Raw genomic sequence first — 16,843 nt, 5'->3', positions numbered from 1 at the left:
ATTCTGTTTTATTGAAAAGCAGAACAGGACGTTTTTTCATTTGGATTCGTCCGCGCTGCGTTCGCTGTCGTTTGGTTTCTGTCTGTTGAGGCTGTCGCTTCAGGTCGACACCAGGGACAGAAAGTCTGCTTCAAACTGACTGGACACAAACATACATTTGGATTTCTATACCTGTGAGGACGCTGAACTTTTTCTAACCTCAACCAAACATTTATTTTCAAAATGTTCTCACTTTTTAAAAACAACACTCAGAAATGTTTTCTTCCCAAAACCTCCTCAGTTTTCACATCAGAATCAGCACCTCCTGGTTGTGCTCCTCTACCAACCAGCTCAGCTGTGTTAGATCCCAGTGACCTTAACCTTTGACCTTTGACCACCAAATTCAAATCAATTCATCCGTGAGTCCAGGTGAGTGTTTGTACCAAATTTCAAGAAACCTCTCCCCTCTCTCCTCTCTCCTCTCTCCTCTCTCTCCTCCTCCTCCTCCTTCTCTCTCCTCCTCCTCTCTCCTCCTCCTCCCTCTCTCTCCTCCTCCTCCTCCTCTCCTCCTCTCTCTCTCCTCCTCCTCTCCTCCTCCTCCTCCTCTCCTCTCCTCCTCTCCTCTCTCTCCTCTCTCCTCTCCTCCTCTCCTCCTCCTCTCCTCCTCCTCCTCCTCCTCTCCTCCTCCTCTCTCCTCTCTCCTCTCCTCCTCCTCTCCTCTCCTCTCCTCTCCTCTCCTCTCCTCTCCTCCTCCTCTCCTCTCCTCCTCCTCTCTCCTCCTCCTCCTCCTCTCCTCTCTCCTCTCTCCTCCTCCTCCTCCTCCTCCTCTCTCCTCCTCAGGTTGTCAGTGTGTGACGAGGATAAGCTGACTCATAATGAGTTAATCGGAGAATCCCGTGTTCCTCTGAAACGTGTGAAACCAGACCAGACCAAACACTTCCACACCTGCCTGGAGCATCCTCCTCCGGTAACACACCAGCTGTGTTTACACACAGTCTGTCTCCTCCACCTCCCTCTCTCACCTCCACCTGCTCTGTCTGTCTCCTCCAGCTGCCCTCTCCCACCGCCATGGGTGAAGCTCTTCGAGGAATATCCTGCTACTTGAGAGAGGTAAGAGTCCGTCCTCTGGGCCTCTGCTCCTCTTGGTTGTATCATCGTCCTGGTCTGAGGTTTAAAAACCCGTTCACTGAGAACATGTGTGTGTGTGTTACTGTGACTTTCAGTGCTGGAAGAAGTAATCAGATACTTTACTGCAGTAAAAGTACCACACAGTAACACAGACACACTAACAGATGGAGGCAGTGGTATTCCAGCAGCTCCTGGTTAAATCCCTGTTTTTCTCTATGGAGTCTGGTAGAGATATACAGAGATGATTCTGGTTAAACTAAAAGAATCTTCCTCCATGTTATGAGTTACTGCTCATTGTTAATAATACTGGTTATATTTGATTCTGGAAATCGAAACATGCTTCATTGTTAATGTTATTAGTTGCACCTGTGTCAAATTTGAAACAGAGATTTTTGTCAAATCTTTGGTGAAACAACTGAAATTTATTTATTTTCACAATAAATTGTTAATGAAAACTGTTGTCATGGCAAATAAACCTCTGCTACTTCAGCCCTGATGAGTTAATGAGCAGGGACAGTTCCTCAGTGTTCTGAGCAGAAACTGAATGGGACTCAGAGTCAGAACAGATTATCTCCTGTGTTCACTGATGAGACCAAGAGACTGGAGGAGCTCATATTTTAATTTGCCTCTGTTTGTTTTTACTGTGTATATTTACTCTTCCATCCACATAAGTCAGGAAATGCATGGTGTTTATTCAGTGAGCTGCTCTTTGTCCACATTAATTAGAAACAACAAAGGAAGCAGGAAATAGAATCTGCATGTTGAAGAGCTGAAAACTGAAACCTCTTCAGGTTTAAATGATATGTGATGACAAGTGGACTTTTGTGATTCACTGTCAACACTCAGAGAGGCTTCACACGACGAGCCAGTTCAAGTTTCCACTCGTAGAAGCGCTGTGTTTGTCGAGTGGAGAGAGGGACGTCAGATATTTAAAACAACATGTCAGTGTTTAGCTTTAAAACCTCAGCTTCAGACTCAGTGATGGTTCAGTGTAGCAGGAAGAACAGAGCCTCTGTGGTTCAGGGATGATCTCCCTCTGACTGATTTAACCTGCTGTGGATCCTCTCTGCAGCTGCAGTTTAACCAGCCAAGGTCATTAATTAGATTTTTCCCAGGCGCAGTGAATGCTAATGTGATTTCAGCAGCGCACACCCCATGACGGAGAAATAATTCAGTGAGGGACCGTGTTAATCCAGGGACGGGTCGCACACAATGTCACAGCAGTCGAGACTTAATGTGGCCTCTGTAATCCAGATGTGGCTTTACCACATCCATGAACACACACACTGTCATTCCTTTTGACTCACACACACACACCATCCTGCTGCCTTAAACACTGTGGATTCATCCGCCACTGAAAATAGTCCCCAACAAGTTACAATTAGCAGCTTTTTAGCAAACAGAGCTCCACAGTGATGATGTGTTTCTGTAGTCCAACCTGAAGTTAGCATCAGCCTGGTTCCTCCACAAAAAGACAATGGGATTTTTTCATTGTGTTTTGGATTATTCCAGAAAATAAACATGAGCAGCTAAAGTTTCTGATCCTTCAGGTTTAGTTGATCAGATCATCTTCACAGATGAACACCACTGTTCTGATGTTTGAAGTAAGAAGCTAATGTTAGGCTATAAACCAACTACACCACGGTCACATGACGTCAACGTCTCCACCACTAAGCTTCCAACTGGTCATTTCATTTAGCTCTGAGCTCTTCTACAAAAGCCTTTCTTCTTAGAAAGTTAGTGAGAGTTTGAAAGAGCGTGAGTAGAAACACAACGAGGCTGTAAAGGTGGACTGGTGAGTAGATGGGTTTTCATGTTAACGTCCCCGACAACCTCTGTAGTCTCATTTAGACACTCGTTAGCAACCGCCTTTTTTAAGACACGTAAAAGCTTCAAACATCAGGAGTGGGGGATTTACTGACCCATTTTATGTCGGAGAATCAAACCTGAAAATGTCTTGAGCTTGTGTTAAAACCACAGACCTTATTTCAGACATTTAACCAGAAACACACTGACTCTGGACGAGGGAACAGGAAGTGCTAACATGCTAACGTGCTAACTTACTTCCTGGTTTCAGGATCAGTCCTGCAGCTCTGTATTACTGAGCCATTTTAAAAATGAAACTATGTATTTGTAAAGTGTTTTTAAAGATTAACATCTTCAGTAGGAACCAATGAGCTCAGAGCTGAGGAGGGATTTCAGAAAGTGTTGAGAGATGAATTGACACTGTGTTAATTCAGTATATTATCAGAGCCAGGATTCAATAAGAACTGGAACTGATGAGAAGAATCTCAACTGGAAATAGTTGAACAAAACTGCTTTCAGCTGAACTTGTGTTGTGAGATCTGTACCCACCGCTGGAGCTTTTTCGGATAAAAGAAAAAACACAGTATCAAAAGTAACGGCAGGGTCAGAGAGCATGGATCTGAACAAGAGAGACATCGGGATAAATGAGAGATAACTCATCAAAAGAGCAGTGAGTGACAGCCAGAGGAGAAAGAGAGTCACAGTGTGTGAATGGAGATGAAACGACAGATGATGACTCACCCCGAGGAGTTTAAACCCACAAAGGAGTCCAGACGGTCTGTAGGGAACAGAAAATGACACAGAAGAAGACTTGAAGACTGAATAGTTTGGAGATAAGTAAACAATTTGACGAGGAACTCTTTGGCCCTGTCGAGCTCACAGCTCAGTCCTTGAATACAGACTCATGTCATGTAGCTGAGGGTCCTTCAAACTTTCAGAACTTTATTTGAAAGGCTGGCTGAGATCTGAACACCTCAGAAGACACAAGGTATTTTCTGTTTGGCTGAGACACAGAGAAAACGACGCACAAGACAGAGGATCTTAAGAACATGTCAGGTTGGATTTGAATATCTCAGTCAAGCTGCTGACGCTTCAGTGAATTGGTGAAAGCTGGCATTAGATCAACTGATGTGGAAAAAAATCTGAGATTATGAGAATACATTTTGAACATTTTGGGAAGAAAGGGTTTACGGTTATAAGCAAAACACCTGGGTACAGCTGGAGGTTAGTTCAGGACTAAAATGCTTTGAGAAACATTATTGACAGCAAGAAAAAATCTGCATACGCGCAAGAAAATATCATGATGTTAAAACAAAATCATAATTTTCTGAGACAAAGTTGAGATATTTTGAGAATCATAATGGAATTCTTGTAATATTGTGTCTTTGTGTTGAAATTATGACTTCATTCTTTATTCTGTCTCTACAGAATTTAAAAGTATTGATGCATGGATCCTGTTGTTTTAGTGGTTTAACAGGTTTTTATCTGTGAAGGAAGAAAAACATTAATTTAGTGTGAAGTTTCACTTCAACACGGGTTAAACTTGTAAAAACTCGCCTTATTTTAAGGTTGCTCCTCTATCTACACCACAGGTTGTGTACATAGACACAGGCCACATATTTTTGTGGGAAAAACCCAGAAAAATCCAGTAGTTGAAATTGCCCTGGTAGACTTCAAGGTGTCAAACCACATCACAGCTCAGGCCAGCACCCTTACAAACCTGCCTGGAGGATTTAAGGTCCTTGAAGTGTCACACAGCCTCTCCTGTTTTTCCATTTCTAGAGGTCACACAGAGCCTGTGATGATGGTTTAAGAAGGATTAGGTGGAAACTCACCGACCTCAGGGTCAAATAACAGAAAGAAAGAGCCGACACACCTTATATTATTGTATTATTTGGCAAAATAATCAGAGGTGCTTTGGTTTGTCCGATGATCAGTTTGTTCAGAGGAAGAATTGTGGACATGAATGCAGCATCAGTTAACTTTAATGAGGCTAAACACTTCCAATACATGAACAGTGAAAAGGTCTCAGAATCACAGGTAAACCGAGACATAAAACATTCATCAACATCGCATCAGACTGATAGAACCTCTGAGTGTGTGTGTCAGCTTGGTGTTGTTGTCTTTGTGAGGACCTGGTTCAATTTTAAACTATCATAGTGAGGACATTTCTGCACTGTGAGGACATTTTGACTTTTCCTCACTACTTCAAGAGACTGAGGTTTAAAGGTTCAGGTTAGAATTCAGTGTTTGTGTAGAAGTTAGGATTAGGTTTCCTGGTGTGTGGACGCTGGCGACTCAGTGGTACAAACTCATTAGCAACGTACATACTATAAATATGTGAAATTAGAGGTTTCTAAGTCCTTCTGTTGTCTTGTTTATTTGGCAAATAGATGTATGCATGTATTTGCTTTCAGTAAATACTGAGCTGGAGTGTAAAGCTCTCTGAGTAACATGCTGTGTCTCGTTTGTTTGATCTGTACACAGACGGGAATGAAAGCTTATGAGTTTTGGAGGAAAAAACTTGCTGGATCTATGTCTCATGAACAAGTGTATCCATCTGCCCACTGCTTCTATGCAGTGTCTCCAGCTCTAGCATGGTTTCCAGATGAGCACAGGTTTTGGTCTCTGAACACAGCAGACATTGTACATTTTTATTTTTCTTACATGTTGTTTTAACTCACTCATGTTTTAATCTGCCTTTCTGTCTGATGTTTGTCACTTTGTTATATTTCATCCTCACAAATGCTGACAAATAAGTGAAAGGCAGAATTATTTTGTGCAATTTTACTTGAAACAGAAAACATCAGGAACTAGAATTTCTGCCTCACAGTTGTCTGTCTCTGAGAAACAGTCCCTTAAGTTATGGCCAAAAATGTGTTTCATGTTGTCACAGTGACCTTGACCTTTGACTTTTGACCTTCTGTTTCCGCCAGTATTTATTGCTAAGCTAAGCTAACCATATCCTGACCTCAGCTGCATTGTATACACAGTGACAAATTACTCATTTAAAAGGTAAATCACTCTGTTCATATCAGAGAGAGTCACGTTCGGTTGAACTGGATGAAACTGGACTCTGTATAAAGAGTGGGATATACCGAGAGTCTGGGTCTATTTTTAGGTTTTAGTCTCTGTGATCCTCAAAAGGAGCTTGTGTTGTCATCAGTTCAGACTTCCTCCACTCCATGTGGGCAGATAATAGTGGCAGAGTGGAGTGAAACCTATTATCTGAATTAGTCCTTATTATACACTCGCTAACTGGGATCATTTGCAGTGAATTAAACCATTGTGAGATGAAACTACTTCTCATTTTTCTGAACGACTCCTGGACCTCTTAAAGACCTCTGGGAGTCTCTGAATCGAAAATCTCCCCACAACAGGATGCCCCCGTGTTCATCTCGCTGAACCTCAGGACACGATTGTATATTCTGTCACTTCCATTTACCAAACTACACCTCAGCATGTCCACAGGGACGACTAATGGACCCGGGACTGACTAGTGGATGATTTGTAGCTCATAAGTATGAATTCAGTGTCGTGCACAGCAGCATTTTACACACTGAAATTTTCAAAGCATTTATAATTGGTTTGAAACAAATCAGTCTGTGTCTCGTCTCAGTTGATGCTCTGCAGATAAAACATCTGTCTTAGTGAGTCATTCAGTCTCACATACTCACATATTTATCTGTAACAAGAAAAGTTCCAGCCAGAGGAGCGACGTAAATCCACTTGTTCCCAGTACAGCTTCACTTTTTCTGGCATTTTTTGTTAAAATTACTGTCAGTCTCAAACCTCATCCAGACTGAATCTCATTCATCATTTTGGATAATTACAATTTGGGTCCTATTTTTCAGTCTCATTGTCTGACTGCTCATGTTTCTGACCTGTCTGATTTATTTTTATTGATATCACTGTGTTCCCAGAGCTCAGATATTAACTTGGTGAGTGCAATGTTACTAGAAATACAACGAAAATAAGACTAATAAACCAGAATGATCTTTTTTAAGTCTGAAAAACACATCACTCCAGCAGCAGCCAGTCACGTTTGTCAGACTACTCTAGTAGTCCTAACTTGAAACTTGTCGATCTTGATTTAGATCATGACTTTGAAATCTTGACTTGGACTTGTTGGTCTTGAAATTGAACTTGGGACTTGTTGGTCATTATCGGGAACTTGGCTGTTATTGTGAAGACTTGACTTCATTCTTGTGGCCTATATTTGATACTTTTTGGTCTTGACTTAGAACTTGATTTAGGACTTGTTGACCAGTTCATGTTGACTTAATACTTGACGTAGGACTTGTTGGTCTGACATACAACTGAACCTGGGACTTGTTGATCATTATTGGGAACTTCTTGGTCTTAACTTGGCTCTTCTTGAGCTTGACTGTAGACTTGTTGGTCTTGACTTACGGATTGTCGGTCTATATCTGAGGCTTGTTGGTCTTGACATGGAACTTGATTTAGGACTTGTTGACCAGTTCATTTTGACTCAATACTTGCTTTGGGACTTGTTAGTATTCACTTGGATGCATTGATCTTTCCTTGGACTTGTCAGTCTTGCCATGGGACTTGACTTTGATCATCTGGTTTTGATAAACTCAGCAGAGGATTTGCTGCTGCAGAGCTGCATCTCTGGTGTTTTGTCTTTGTCTTCTAGCAACGATGTGTTTGAAGAAAATATGACTTTGGCATTAAATTAGATGGTTTTAAAGCTTTGTTTAGAATCACACTGTGTGTATGACGCAGGCAGCGTTAATCTTCCTGTTGGTTTGTCGGCATGTTTTTTTGACCCAGCGTGAGCTCATTAGTCGTACAGGTGTTTGAACAAAGACAGAGGCCGGGGAGGTGTTTTATTGTCTGTGAAATCCCTCTGGCGTTTTCAGCCAATTGACCTCAGCATGGTAACAAACAGGAGCTTTACTTAATGACTCACTGTCTTTTGTTTATGTGTGAGAGCATTCGGCTGTACAACACAAACCTGAAAACAAGCAGCAGCTCAGACTCTGAGTGTTTCTTTGTGACTGTGACATTCAAGAACGACTCTTTCTCTGCTGATGTGATTGACATGAAGCAGTGTAGATTATAAATGCAGTGCTGGTTTTAAATAGGAAGTCTTCAGATAGAAATGAATGTGTTTCTTCTCTTTCAGTGTTCACCTTACAGTCTATTGTCTATGTTATCAGTGTTTTGTCATCACATTTATTTAATTAACATTAATGTCAGTCTGTTGTTATTTTATTATTATTTTTGCTGTGTGAACAACATTTTTCTCTCAGTTTTCTATATTATGTTATTGAGTGATGTTATATTGTGTTCTACAAGTTCTGCTAAAAACAAGTACAAATGGTGACAATTCAACATGATGTACGTAATGTGACTCATCAGTAATTGTGTTTCGTCATATCGAGCTGAACACTAGTCAGATGCGACTTCTGACTGTTCGAGTCACATCCAGGTCTTACATGCTCTGCATGTTTGAGTCAGTGTGGATGCACTCATGCACTCAGCCCTCTGAGGTCATCGTCAGGTGAATATAAACTCAGCTTGTTTGACTTTTTTTGAACTGATGCTGTCAGCGAGTTGGTTTCAGACTTCCTGCGAGGTCAGCTGTCTGATAAATCCAGAGATCTGGATCATCTCTTCAGCTCAGCCTTTTACTCTTTCACTTCAAACGTCACCATAAAACACAAGGACGGAGCTCCCACTCTGATGGAGTAACTGAACATCGACCATCCGTCAGTCGCTGAACTGGAACATGAAGCTGCTGCCTGATGACATTTCCTCCTGCAGGGGAACTTGTTTACTGAAGTGAGGATTGGAGCAGATATCCAGAGCTGGGTTATTTCGTTTCAGTCAGAGAGCTTTGCTTTGTAAATGTTGCTGAGCTGAAATCTTATTCAGCACAGAGTTCATCTACAAAGTGCCTCTCCCACCAATTGGAGGTAGGCGGGAGAGGAATCCGGCCAAGCTGTGCTGACTCCCGCTAAAAGCCATCGATCTGCTTATTTTCTGACCTTTTTTTTCTTCTTTTTTTAGCAGCGGTTTCATAGTGAAGGGTGGTGGGAAGCAGGCTCTCTGGAGCTGAATACCAACTGAGTTTAGGAAGCACTTAGTGCAAATGACTGGAATGAAAATTTCACACTTTTTCTTCAGTTCAAACAGATCGAAACAGAAACCTTTGGTTCTTTTCTGAGGCAGAGTGGAAGGTAAAAGTGTGAGGGAGGATGAGGTGAGAGGTGCAGGTGGTAAACTGTGAGCTCAGACAGTCTGTCTGTAATGAGGGTTTGTGGTGTGATGGAATGAGCTGGTGGGATCTAATAGAGACTGGAAACCTCACCACAGGAGGGGGGAGGAGGAGAGAGTGGGTGAGACAAAGATGGAGGATTGAACTATCGATCTTCTCACCCTCTGCTGTGTCATGACCAGGAAGATCAAATCAAAGAGCTGCAGTGAGATGAGTTTTAATGAACTCCATCAGTGGAGGAGGAGGAGGCGTGTTCGACCTCATCATCTCCTCTTTGTGGGAACTTTTTGGGATGAAATTAAATTTCCAGCTCATCAGTAGAAAACTGGATTACAGCGGCACTCAAAACAGTTCGACTCCCACCGATGTCTGGTCTATTTTCAGATGAAGCTAAAAGCAGACGTAATACCAACATTATCCGGTCATGGCTGACGCTCTCGGTCATGCCTCTCAGGTCCACCTGTGCACTCAAACTCTTAGAGTAACACAGAAACTGCTCTCTGCCTCTAATCTGTGCTTTTCCTCCACTGTTTCAACTCTAAAGGTCGATGTCATACTGTGTCAGTTTAAGCTGTTCACACTGAAAGTGGATGATTGTGAGAAAAGTTTCAGGCTCGTAACGATTAAAAAAGTTCAGACACTCTAAGGCTGTCAGTGTCAGATTAAAGTCATTAACAACAACATAAAACCTGATGGGGTTTGACTACAGGGAGTCAGGTGTCAGGTATGTGTGGAAGACTGGAGGAGAGGAGGGTTACAGTAAACTGAGGATGATGTTGATGCTGCTCAGTCGACCCTGTCTCCCTGAAATTAGTTTTATTTTCTAGCAGAATGGACGTGGATGCTGCCTGGATGATTTATCAGTATAATGAGGAATTGTTGTTGATTAATGTATCTGGGAAGATGCCAAACATAACGAGGAGTTCATTTGTTTTCTGCCCGAATCTAAGATCTCACAGTGCAATATCCGCTCACAGTGAACACAGTGTGAGCTACAGTTAGACTGTGACCGGGACGTTCATCTGTTTCCTACACCTGACAACACACAGGACTCAGGGGAGGTGAAACCCAGCCTCAGAGTCAAAGTCCTCAGCTTTGCTGCAATGTAGCATTTCCCACCTTAGAGAATAATTTGTCTTTGAACGTGATCCAGGCAGAAGTTCTGTTTCTCTCTAACACACTAACAGATGGAGGCAGTGGTATTCCAGCAGCTCCTGGTTAAATCCCTGTTTTTGTCAATGGAGTCTGGTAGAGATATACAGAGATGATTTCTGGTTAAACTAAAAGGATCTTCCACACTGTTCTTGATCAGTACTGCACCCAGTCAACAAAGTTTTATCTCTATCAATCATTTATATCAAAAAACATGAAAAATAAAATCAAACTAATCAAACTAAACACATTTTAGATAAAATGATCAAAACCTAATCTGATTAATCCAACCCAATAAATCCAGTTCAGCTAACCTGACCAAATTAATCAGACTACACACGTTACAACAACAAATCCAAACCAAACTAATCTGATTAAATTTATCAACTAACCTAATCTAATCAAACTAATTGAACTAAACCAATCCCACAAAACTGATCCAAATAAATTCATCTGTCTGTTCTGATAAATAATCTGTTTTCGTCCACAGTGGGAGAACGAGCAGCTGCACACCCTGGAGGAGAGAGGTCGTCTTCTTCTCTCCCTGCAGTTTTTGCCTCCGCTCGGTCTAGAGGATCCAGGTGTCGAGGGCGGAGGAGGAGGAGCAGGAGGAGGAAGTGAAGGCCGTCGCAGTGGGGGACTCTGCGTGGGTGTGAAGCGCTGCGCCCACCTGGCAGCCATGGACGTCAACGGGTTCTCCGACCCCTACGTCAAAATGTAAGAGCTCTGAGTTTGAGTGTGAAGAGAAGCAGAGGAGAGTTAGATTCAGACACAGTGAGTCAGTCTGTAAACTGTTCTCATGAAGTTCAACCAGGATCCAAGTACAGTCGACACCGAGCCAAGAACACAGGCTCTGAACTTACTCCATCTGTTGTAGTGAGGACACTGTGAGAGCTGACTGTGATGGAGGGTCAGAGGTGGAGGAAGTATTCAGGTTTACTGGAGTAAAAGTACTCATACCACACTGTAAAAATACTCAAGTAAAGGTCCTGCACTGAAGGTGTTACTGACGTAAAAGTCCGTAGGTGTAATCAGGACCATGAACTTAAAATGGCAGCTTCCCAAATGATTAAAAATAGATTAAAAGATGAAGATGAAAAGCAGCAAATCCTCTGATTTAAGAGGCTGAAGCCACAAAATTTTTTTACACCAAACATGACTCATCGAAAACCTGCCAATTAATATTCGGATATAATTTACTAATCATTAAAGATCTGCTGTTTAATGTTTCAGTTTATAACAGAAATCTGTAAAGTAACTAAAGCTGTCAGAGAAATATAACAGAGTAAAACAGTTGTGGCACGAAACAGCCTCAAGTAAAGTACAAGTACCTTTGTCAAATACAGGTTTTTAGATGAAGTATGATGATTACTGTGTAACTGTACTTTAAAAATTTACACTTTAGATTTCAGATATATCATCAGGTTATAACTTGAATACCTGCTGTGGTGTTTTTGGAGATGTGAGGCATGTCCTGTATCTACATTCAAACAGCAGTCAGTATTTTATTAATTCAACATTACACTGTAAATCTCAGGCTGTGTTACAGACTTTTGTCTTGCAGTGTTGGCACACGCTTTTCACTGGGTAGTGTTGCTGTGTTCTGAAAAGCATCTGTTATTTTTACACTGGCACAAGCATTTTGACATAAAATAATAACCTCGTCGAGTAATTCTCAAAAGCAGACGTTCTCGTTTGGGCTGGTGAGGACAAATGACTGAGTGTCTCCTGGTGTCCGTCCCCTGAAGGCCTCACTAAATACTGGACCTCTGCATTAACAAGACAATTAAAAGTTGGAGTTTTTCCATCTTATTAACTTAACTAATCAGTGATGCAGTTGTTGTTAAAAAAGCTCCATCTGTTTCCCAGCAGGGAGGATAATCAGCCAGGAGAAGGAAACAGTGTGAGCGGCGTCTCATCTTTGGCTCGGCTCTGTCAGGAGGAAACACCAGGGGCCAAAGTCGGGGATTTAAAGCTTCTCTTTGCTTTTGTTACCCGGTTCTCGGGGGAACGCTCTCTTTCAACAGGAAGAGAGTTTTGTGTCGCACGCAGTCGGAATACAAACTGAGTCAGAGCCAGAACAAGGAGGCGACTGACAGCTGAGGGGTCGAGTGCTTGCTCACAGAGATTTACCAGTTTTAGAAAATGAATATCAGCATGCTGAGTCACGGCTCACACTCAGCCAATACATCAGTTTGAAACAGGTCGATATTCCAGTCCAGTCAGTGTCAGTGTCGTCCACCTGGTCCTCTCTGATCTCTGGATCTTTACAGCCCAGAACAGAAATCTGTCCAGTTTTATTTACTAATAAGTTTGAAACCTGCAGTGAAGTTTAGCCTTTAAATATCAAGAGTTTGGTGTGTTTGTTTCAGCCACAGCACTTCCTGCTCCTGGAGGAGAAGAGGATCATGGGTAATAGACACCACTGGGGCCGTGTTTCAGTGTTTTCAGTTCAGTGAATGGAGCAGTCGGAGCTCTGGTCTTTGTTTTCTGTTCATGAAAACCAGTGAACCGCTCAGACTCAGAGCAACAACAGAGGTAATTACCACTCGTGGCTGCAGGGGGCGCTGCTGCTCAGTGAAGTTACGCTCTGTTGCTTTCACTGAATTTAAAGAAAATTGACAGAAGAAGATACAAATGAAAGCAGCTCCCCGTCCTACCATTATACAAATATCAGGAGCAGGTTCATGGTAGAGCTGAGTCTCCACTCGCTGCCATTAAACCACCACAGAAGAAGAGAGATCCTCACAGATCTGATGAACGTCAGCGTTTATTCACTGTTTCACTTTCCACACAACAACTTCTACTTCTCAGCCCGGTGTAAAAAGATTTTTCAATCAGGTTTTTATTCGTCTGTCGACAGTTTCAGTCTTTCTTTCTGTGACACCCTGAAGGAATTTCTCTGGAACTGGCTCAAACTTTGACCTGAACTCAAAGATGAACTGATCAGAATTTGATTTGAATCAAAGGTCAAAGGTCACCACGGCTTCACAAAACATGTTATTAGACCATAACTCAAGACTGACAGGCTAATTGCCTGCCACTGGACTGGCAGAGGCTGTAATTCTAATTTAAGTGCAAATTGAAACTGTGCATAAGAACAGGTAGATGGAGATGGACTCAGGCACCAGACAAGAAAAATGATTCTTTTATTATCTCCTGTCAGAGGCATTGACGTGCAGCTGCAGCGTTGGCCTCGGTGTGAATAAATCCTCCCTGATTAGACGGTGGTGGAGGTTTGAGCTGAGGCCTCAGCTGCTGGACACTCACACTCAAGTCCATTCAGACCCAATGAGAAAATGAACAGGTGGAACACTCCAGCAGGCAGCTCGGGGCTTTTTAATTTCCTGCACAGCTTCCACAGACACATCTCAGGGTACCAGGGGCCCCAACAGGGACCGGGGGGGCCCCAGCCATCTTTTCTGTTCCCATCAGCCTTCAGCAGTTTGCAGAGCAGAGACTGTGATGAAGAGGGAGCAGGGAGCGTGTCGCGTTCAGGCTCCACCTCGTCTTTATTATTCCTTCATGTCATCTGTTAAAATAACTGTTCAGAACCAATTACAGCACCGCTCTGTTTGGTGAAGCAGCAGACGCCACCACTGAGGACGGAGCTCAGGCTGTGTGTGTGTGTGTGTGTGTGTGTGTGTGTGTGTGTGTGTGACCAGACCCAGTCTGATTAATTATTAATTACCGCTTCATTAATGATGATTTACACGATTTCATCAGACTGCAGCGTGGAAATAATCCTGCAGAGAGCAGCCGTCTGAGCACTGTCACAGCTCACACTGATACACAACACAAATATGAAGCTTTTATTAAAAGACAGGGATCTGCTGCTGTTATCTCTGACCTGACCGACGTTTAATCTCTCATCAAAGATTCAAAGATTTAAAGATTTATTCGTCACATGCTCGTAATCCTCAGCTACAGCATCCAGAAAGTGTTGTAGTTTAATAAAATGGAAATAAAGTTCATGAAATAAAGAAAATATGTACACTATATACAAAAATAAATACAGAAAAAACAACAAGAAATAAAAGTATATAAAGTTAAATTAAGTAAAGACAAATTAGAACATTTTAAACAGTGAAATTATGAAAATATGAAGTTGACATCAACAGGTAAAAAGAAAATGGTGCTGCAGTGAGAGAGAATATAAGACAGAAATCAGACTGTTAAAAGTTCTCATTAACTTTAATGAAGCAACGTTTGGATCTACATCAGATCTTTGTCATCGTCAAATCAAAAGTGGGTTTGATTTGATGATGATAAAGTTTATCATCACGCTTCAGGTTTGGTCTTTAAAACGTCAGTAAATCATTGATACACTCAGAGGAAAAGGCGACAACCTCACGGCCTCAAAACGTTCTCTTTCAAAGACGAACTGATTAGATTTTGTTGGTCAAAGGTCAAAGGTCACTGTGACTACACATGGCACGTAACACAAGAACACGTTGATTAACTGTAACTGTAACCACCAGGCTTTCATCCAGCTGCTGTTGTTGTTTTTCTGTAAGGTGACCTTGAGTGAAGTGAGAAATATGAATTATTGTGATCATTAGTTGGATGTGATTGTTTAGAATTGAATGTCTCAGCCCTCGGGGAGTTTTCCTGCTGCCAACATCTGTGGCTCTGACGTTCTCCGCTCAGCAGCTAAACTCGTTTCAACTGTGAATCAAAGGCAGAATCAACTAATGAGCTTTTCCCTCCTTCTCTGCCGTTTCCTGTCAGATACCTGAAGCCCTGACATACAGAAGAAATCCAAGCACAAAACAGCGGTGATGAAAAAAACCCTCAACCCTGAATTCAACGAGGTAAGACTCCCAGCTGTTCCCCTCAGGCTGTCACAGCAGGTCCAACAGCGACCTGAGCTCTCCGTCTCACAGACAGCGTTAATGAACCCACACTCAGTCTCTGCGCTTTTAAACTTATTGTTTTATTTAAATGTGGCCTCAGCTGCAGCTCGCTAACAGTCTGCAGTGTTTCTGCCTCATGAATGAAAACCAGAGGATTTTAAAAGAGTTGTCAGACTGATGTGGTTCATTTATCGTCCAGTTCTCCTAATTCTAAGAAAAATATCTAATATATTCTTTAAAGGATCATTTCTACCTCACTGAGTGTTGATACAGACGTTTATGGACTGTTTGAAAACCGTCCATGTGTGTGCAGCTGAAAAAACAACTTAAAAAAGGCGGTTGCTAACGAGTGTCTAAATGAGACTACAGAGGTTGTCGGGGACGTTAACATGAAAACCCATCTACTCACCAGTCCACCTTTACAGCCTCGTTGTGTTTCTACTCACGCTCTTTCAAACTCTCACTAACTTTCTAAGAAGAAAGGCTTTTGTAGAAGAGCTCAGAGCTAAATGAAATGACCAGTTGGAAGCTTAGTGGTGGAGACGTTGACGTCATGTGACCGTGGTGTAGTTGGTTTATAGCCTAACATTAGCTTCTTACTTCAAACATCAGAACAGTGGTGTTCATCTGTGAAGATGATCTGATCAACTAAACCTGAAGGATCAGAAACTTTAGCTGCTCACAGTTTATTTTCTGGAATAATCCAAAACACAATGAAAAAATCCCATTGGCTTTTTGTGGAGGAACCAGGCTGATGCTAACTTCAGGTTGGACTACAGAAACACATCATCACTGCAGGACTGTACGACTGCTGCTTTTGTGACTTTCTGTGGCGGTACAACGACCACACACACGAGGTCAGAGGTCAGTGATCAGCAGATGTGTGACAAACGTTCCTCTAAGGTTTACTTAGAGAAACCCTGAGTTTTCCTCCGTCATGCCTTGATGTTCTTCTGTATCCCACTGTCTTTGTTGATGAGGCTGTTACTTAAACAGCAGGAGATATATGAAGCATTCATTGGGGACTATTTTCAGCGGTGGATGAATCCACATTTGGTGTTGTAGTATTTGTGATAACAGGTGATGAAGGAATGTGGAGCTCTGAGCTCAGAGGAATCAGATCTATCAGGCTGTGATTCTCACACAGTACCTGTTGATAGAAGACAAGAACGTGACCAGACTGAGCCAACAGACATGAGACAGGCTTTGTGTTGTTTCTCCCAAATAAGAAACCAGTGGGACGGTTTTTACCGCTGGACCTCACAGACCTGTGCTCTGCTTTAAATCTGTATCTCTGCATGTGTGTGATCACTGCAGGAGTTCTTCTATGAGATCTCTCTGTCGGAGCTGGCCAACAAGACGCTGGAGGTGACGGTGTGGGACTACGACCTGGGACGCTCCAACGACTTCATAGGTGAGGGACAGTGAGTTTCACTTTGAACATAAAATCTGCTCAACCCAGCAGGACTGACGCTGAGCGAATAACGTCAGTAAAGTGTGAATAGGTCACTGTGGGGAGATTCAGCTGTGAACAAATGAAACTGCTGCTGCTGTAAATATGAACAAATCCCACACATGCTGCTCATCACGCTGACAGAGCTGTTCAGTGTTTGTTAGGAGCATTACTGCAGGTTTAACACTGTTTCTGAGTTAAATATGGAAACAGAGACCAGCT

General features: G+C 42.3%; 1 protein-coding gene across 1 annotated transcript in view; it reads left to right on the top strand.

The window, feature by feature from the left end:
* The window catches only part of doc2a (double C2-like domains, alpha), a 36,222-nt gene that overhangs the window by 15,697 nt on the left and 3,682 nt on the right, over positions 1–16,843 (top strand). The window contains exons 6-10 of the mRNA XM_051074062.1: positions 820–946; positions 1,030–1,089; positions 10,803–11,029; positions 15,054–15,126; positions 16,486–16,582. Coding sequence (XP_050930019.1) covers positions 820–946; positions 1,030–1,089; positions 10,803–11,029; positions 15,054–15,126; positions 16,486–16,582 — 584 coding nt within the window. The remainder of the gene's footprint in view (positions 1–819; positions 947–1,029; positions 1,090–10,802; positions 11,030–15,053; positions 15,127–16,485; positions 16,583–16,843) is intronic.

This window comes from Lates calcarifer, linkage group LG11, assembly GCF_001640805.2.
Source record: "Lates calcarifer isolate ASB-BC8 linkage group LG11, TLL_Latcal_v3, whole genome shotgun sequence".
NCBI classification, from domain to species: Eukaryota; Metazoa; Chordata; class Actinopteri; family Centropomidae; genus Lates; species Lates calcarifer.
This window is presented reverse-complemented; position numbering and strand designations above follow the sequence as displayed.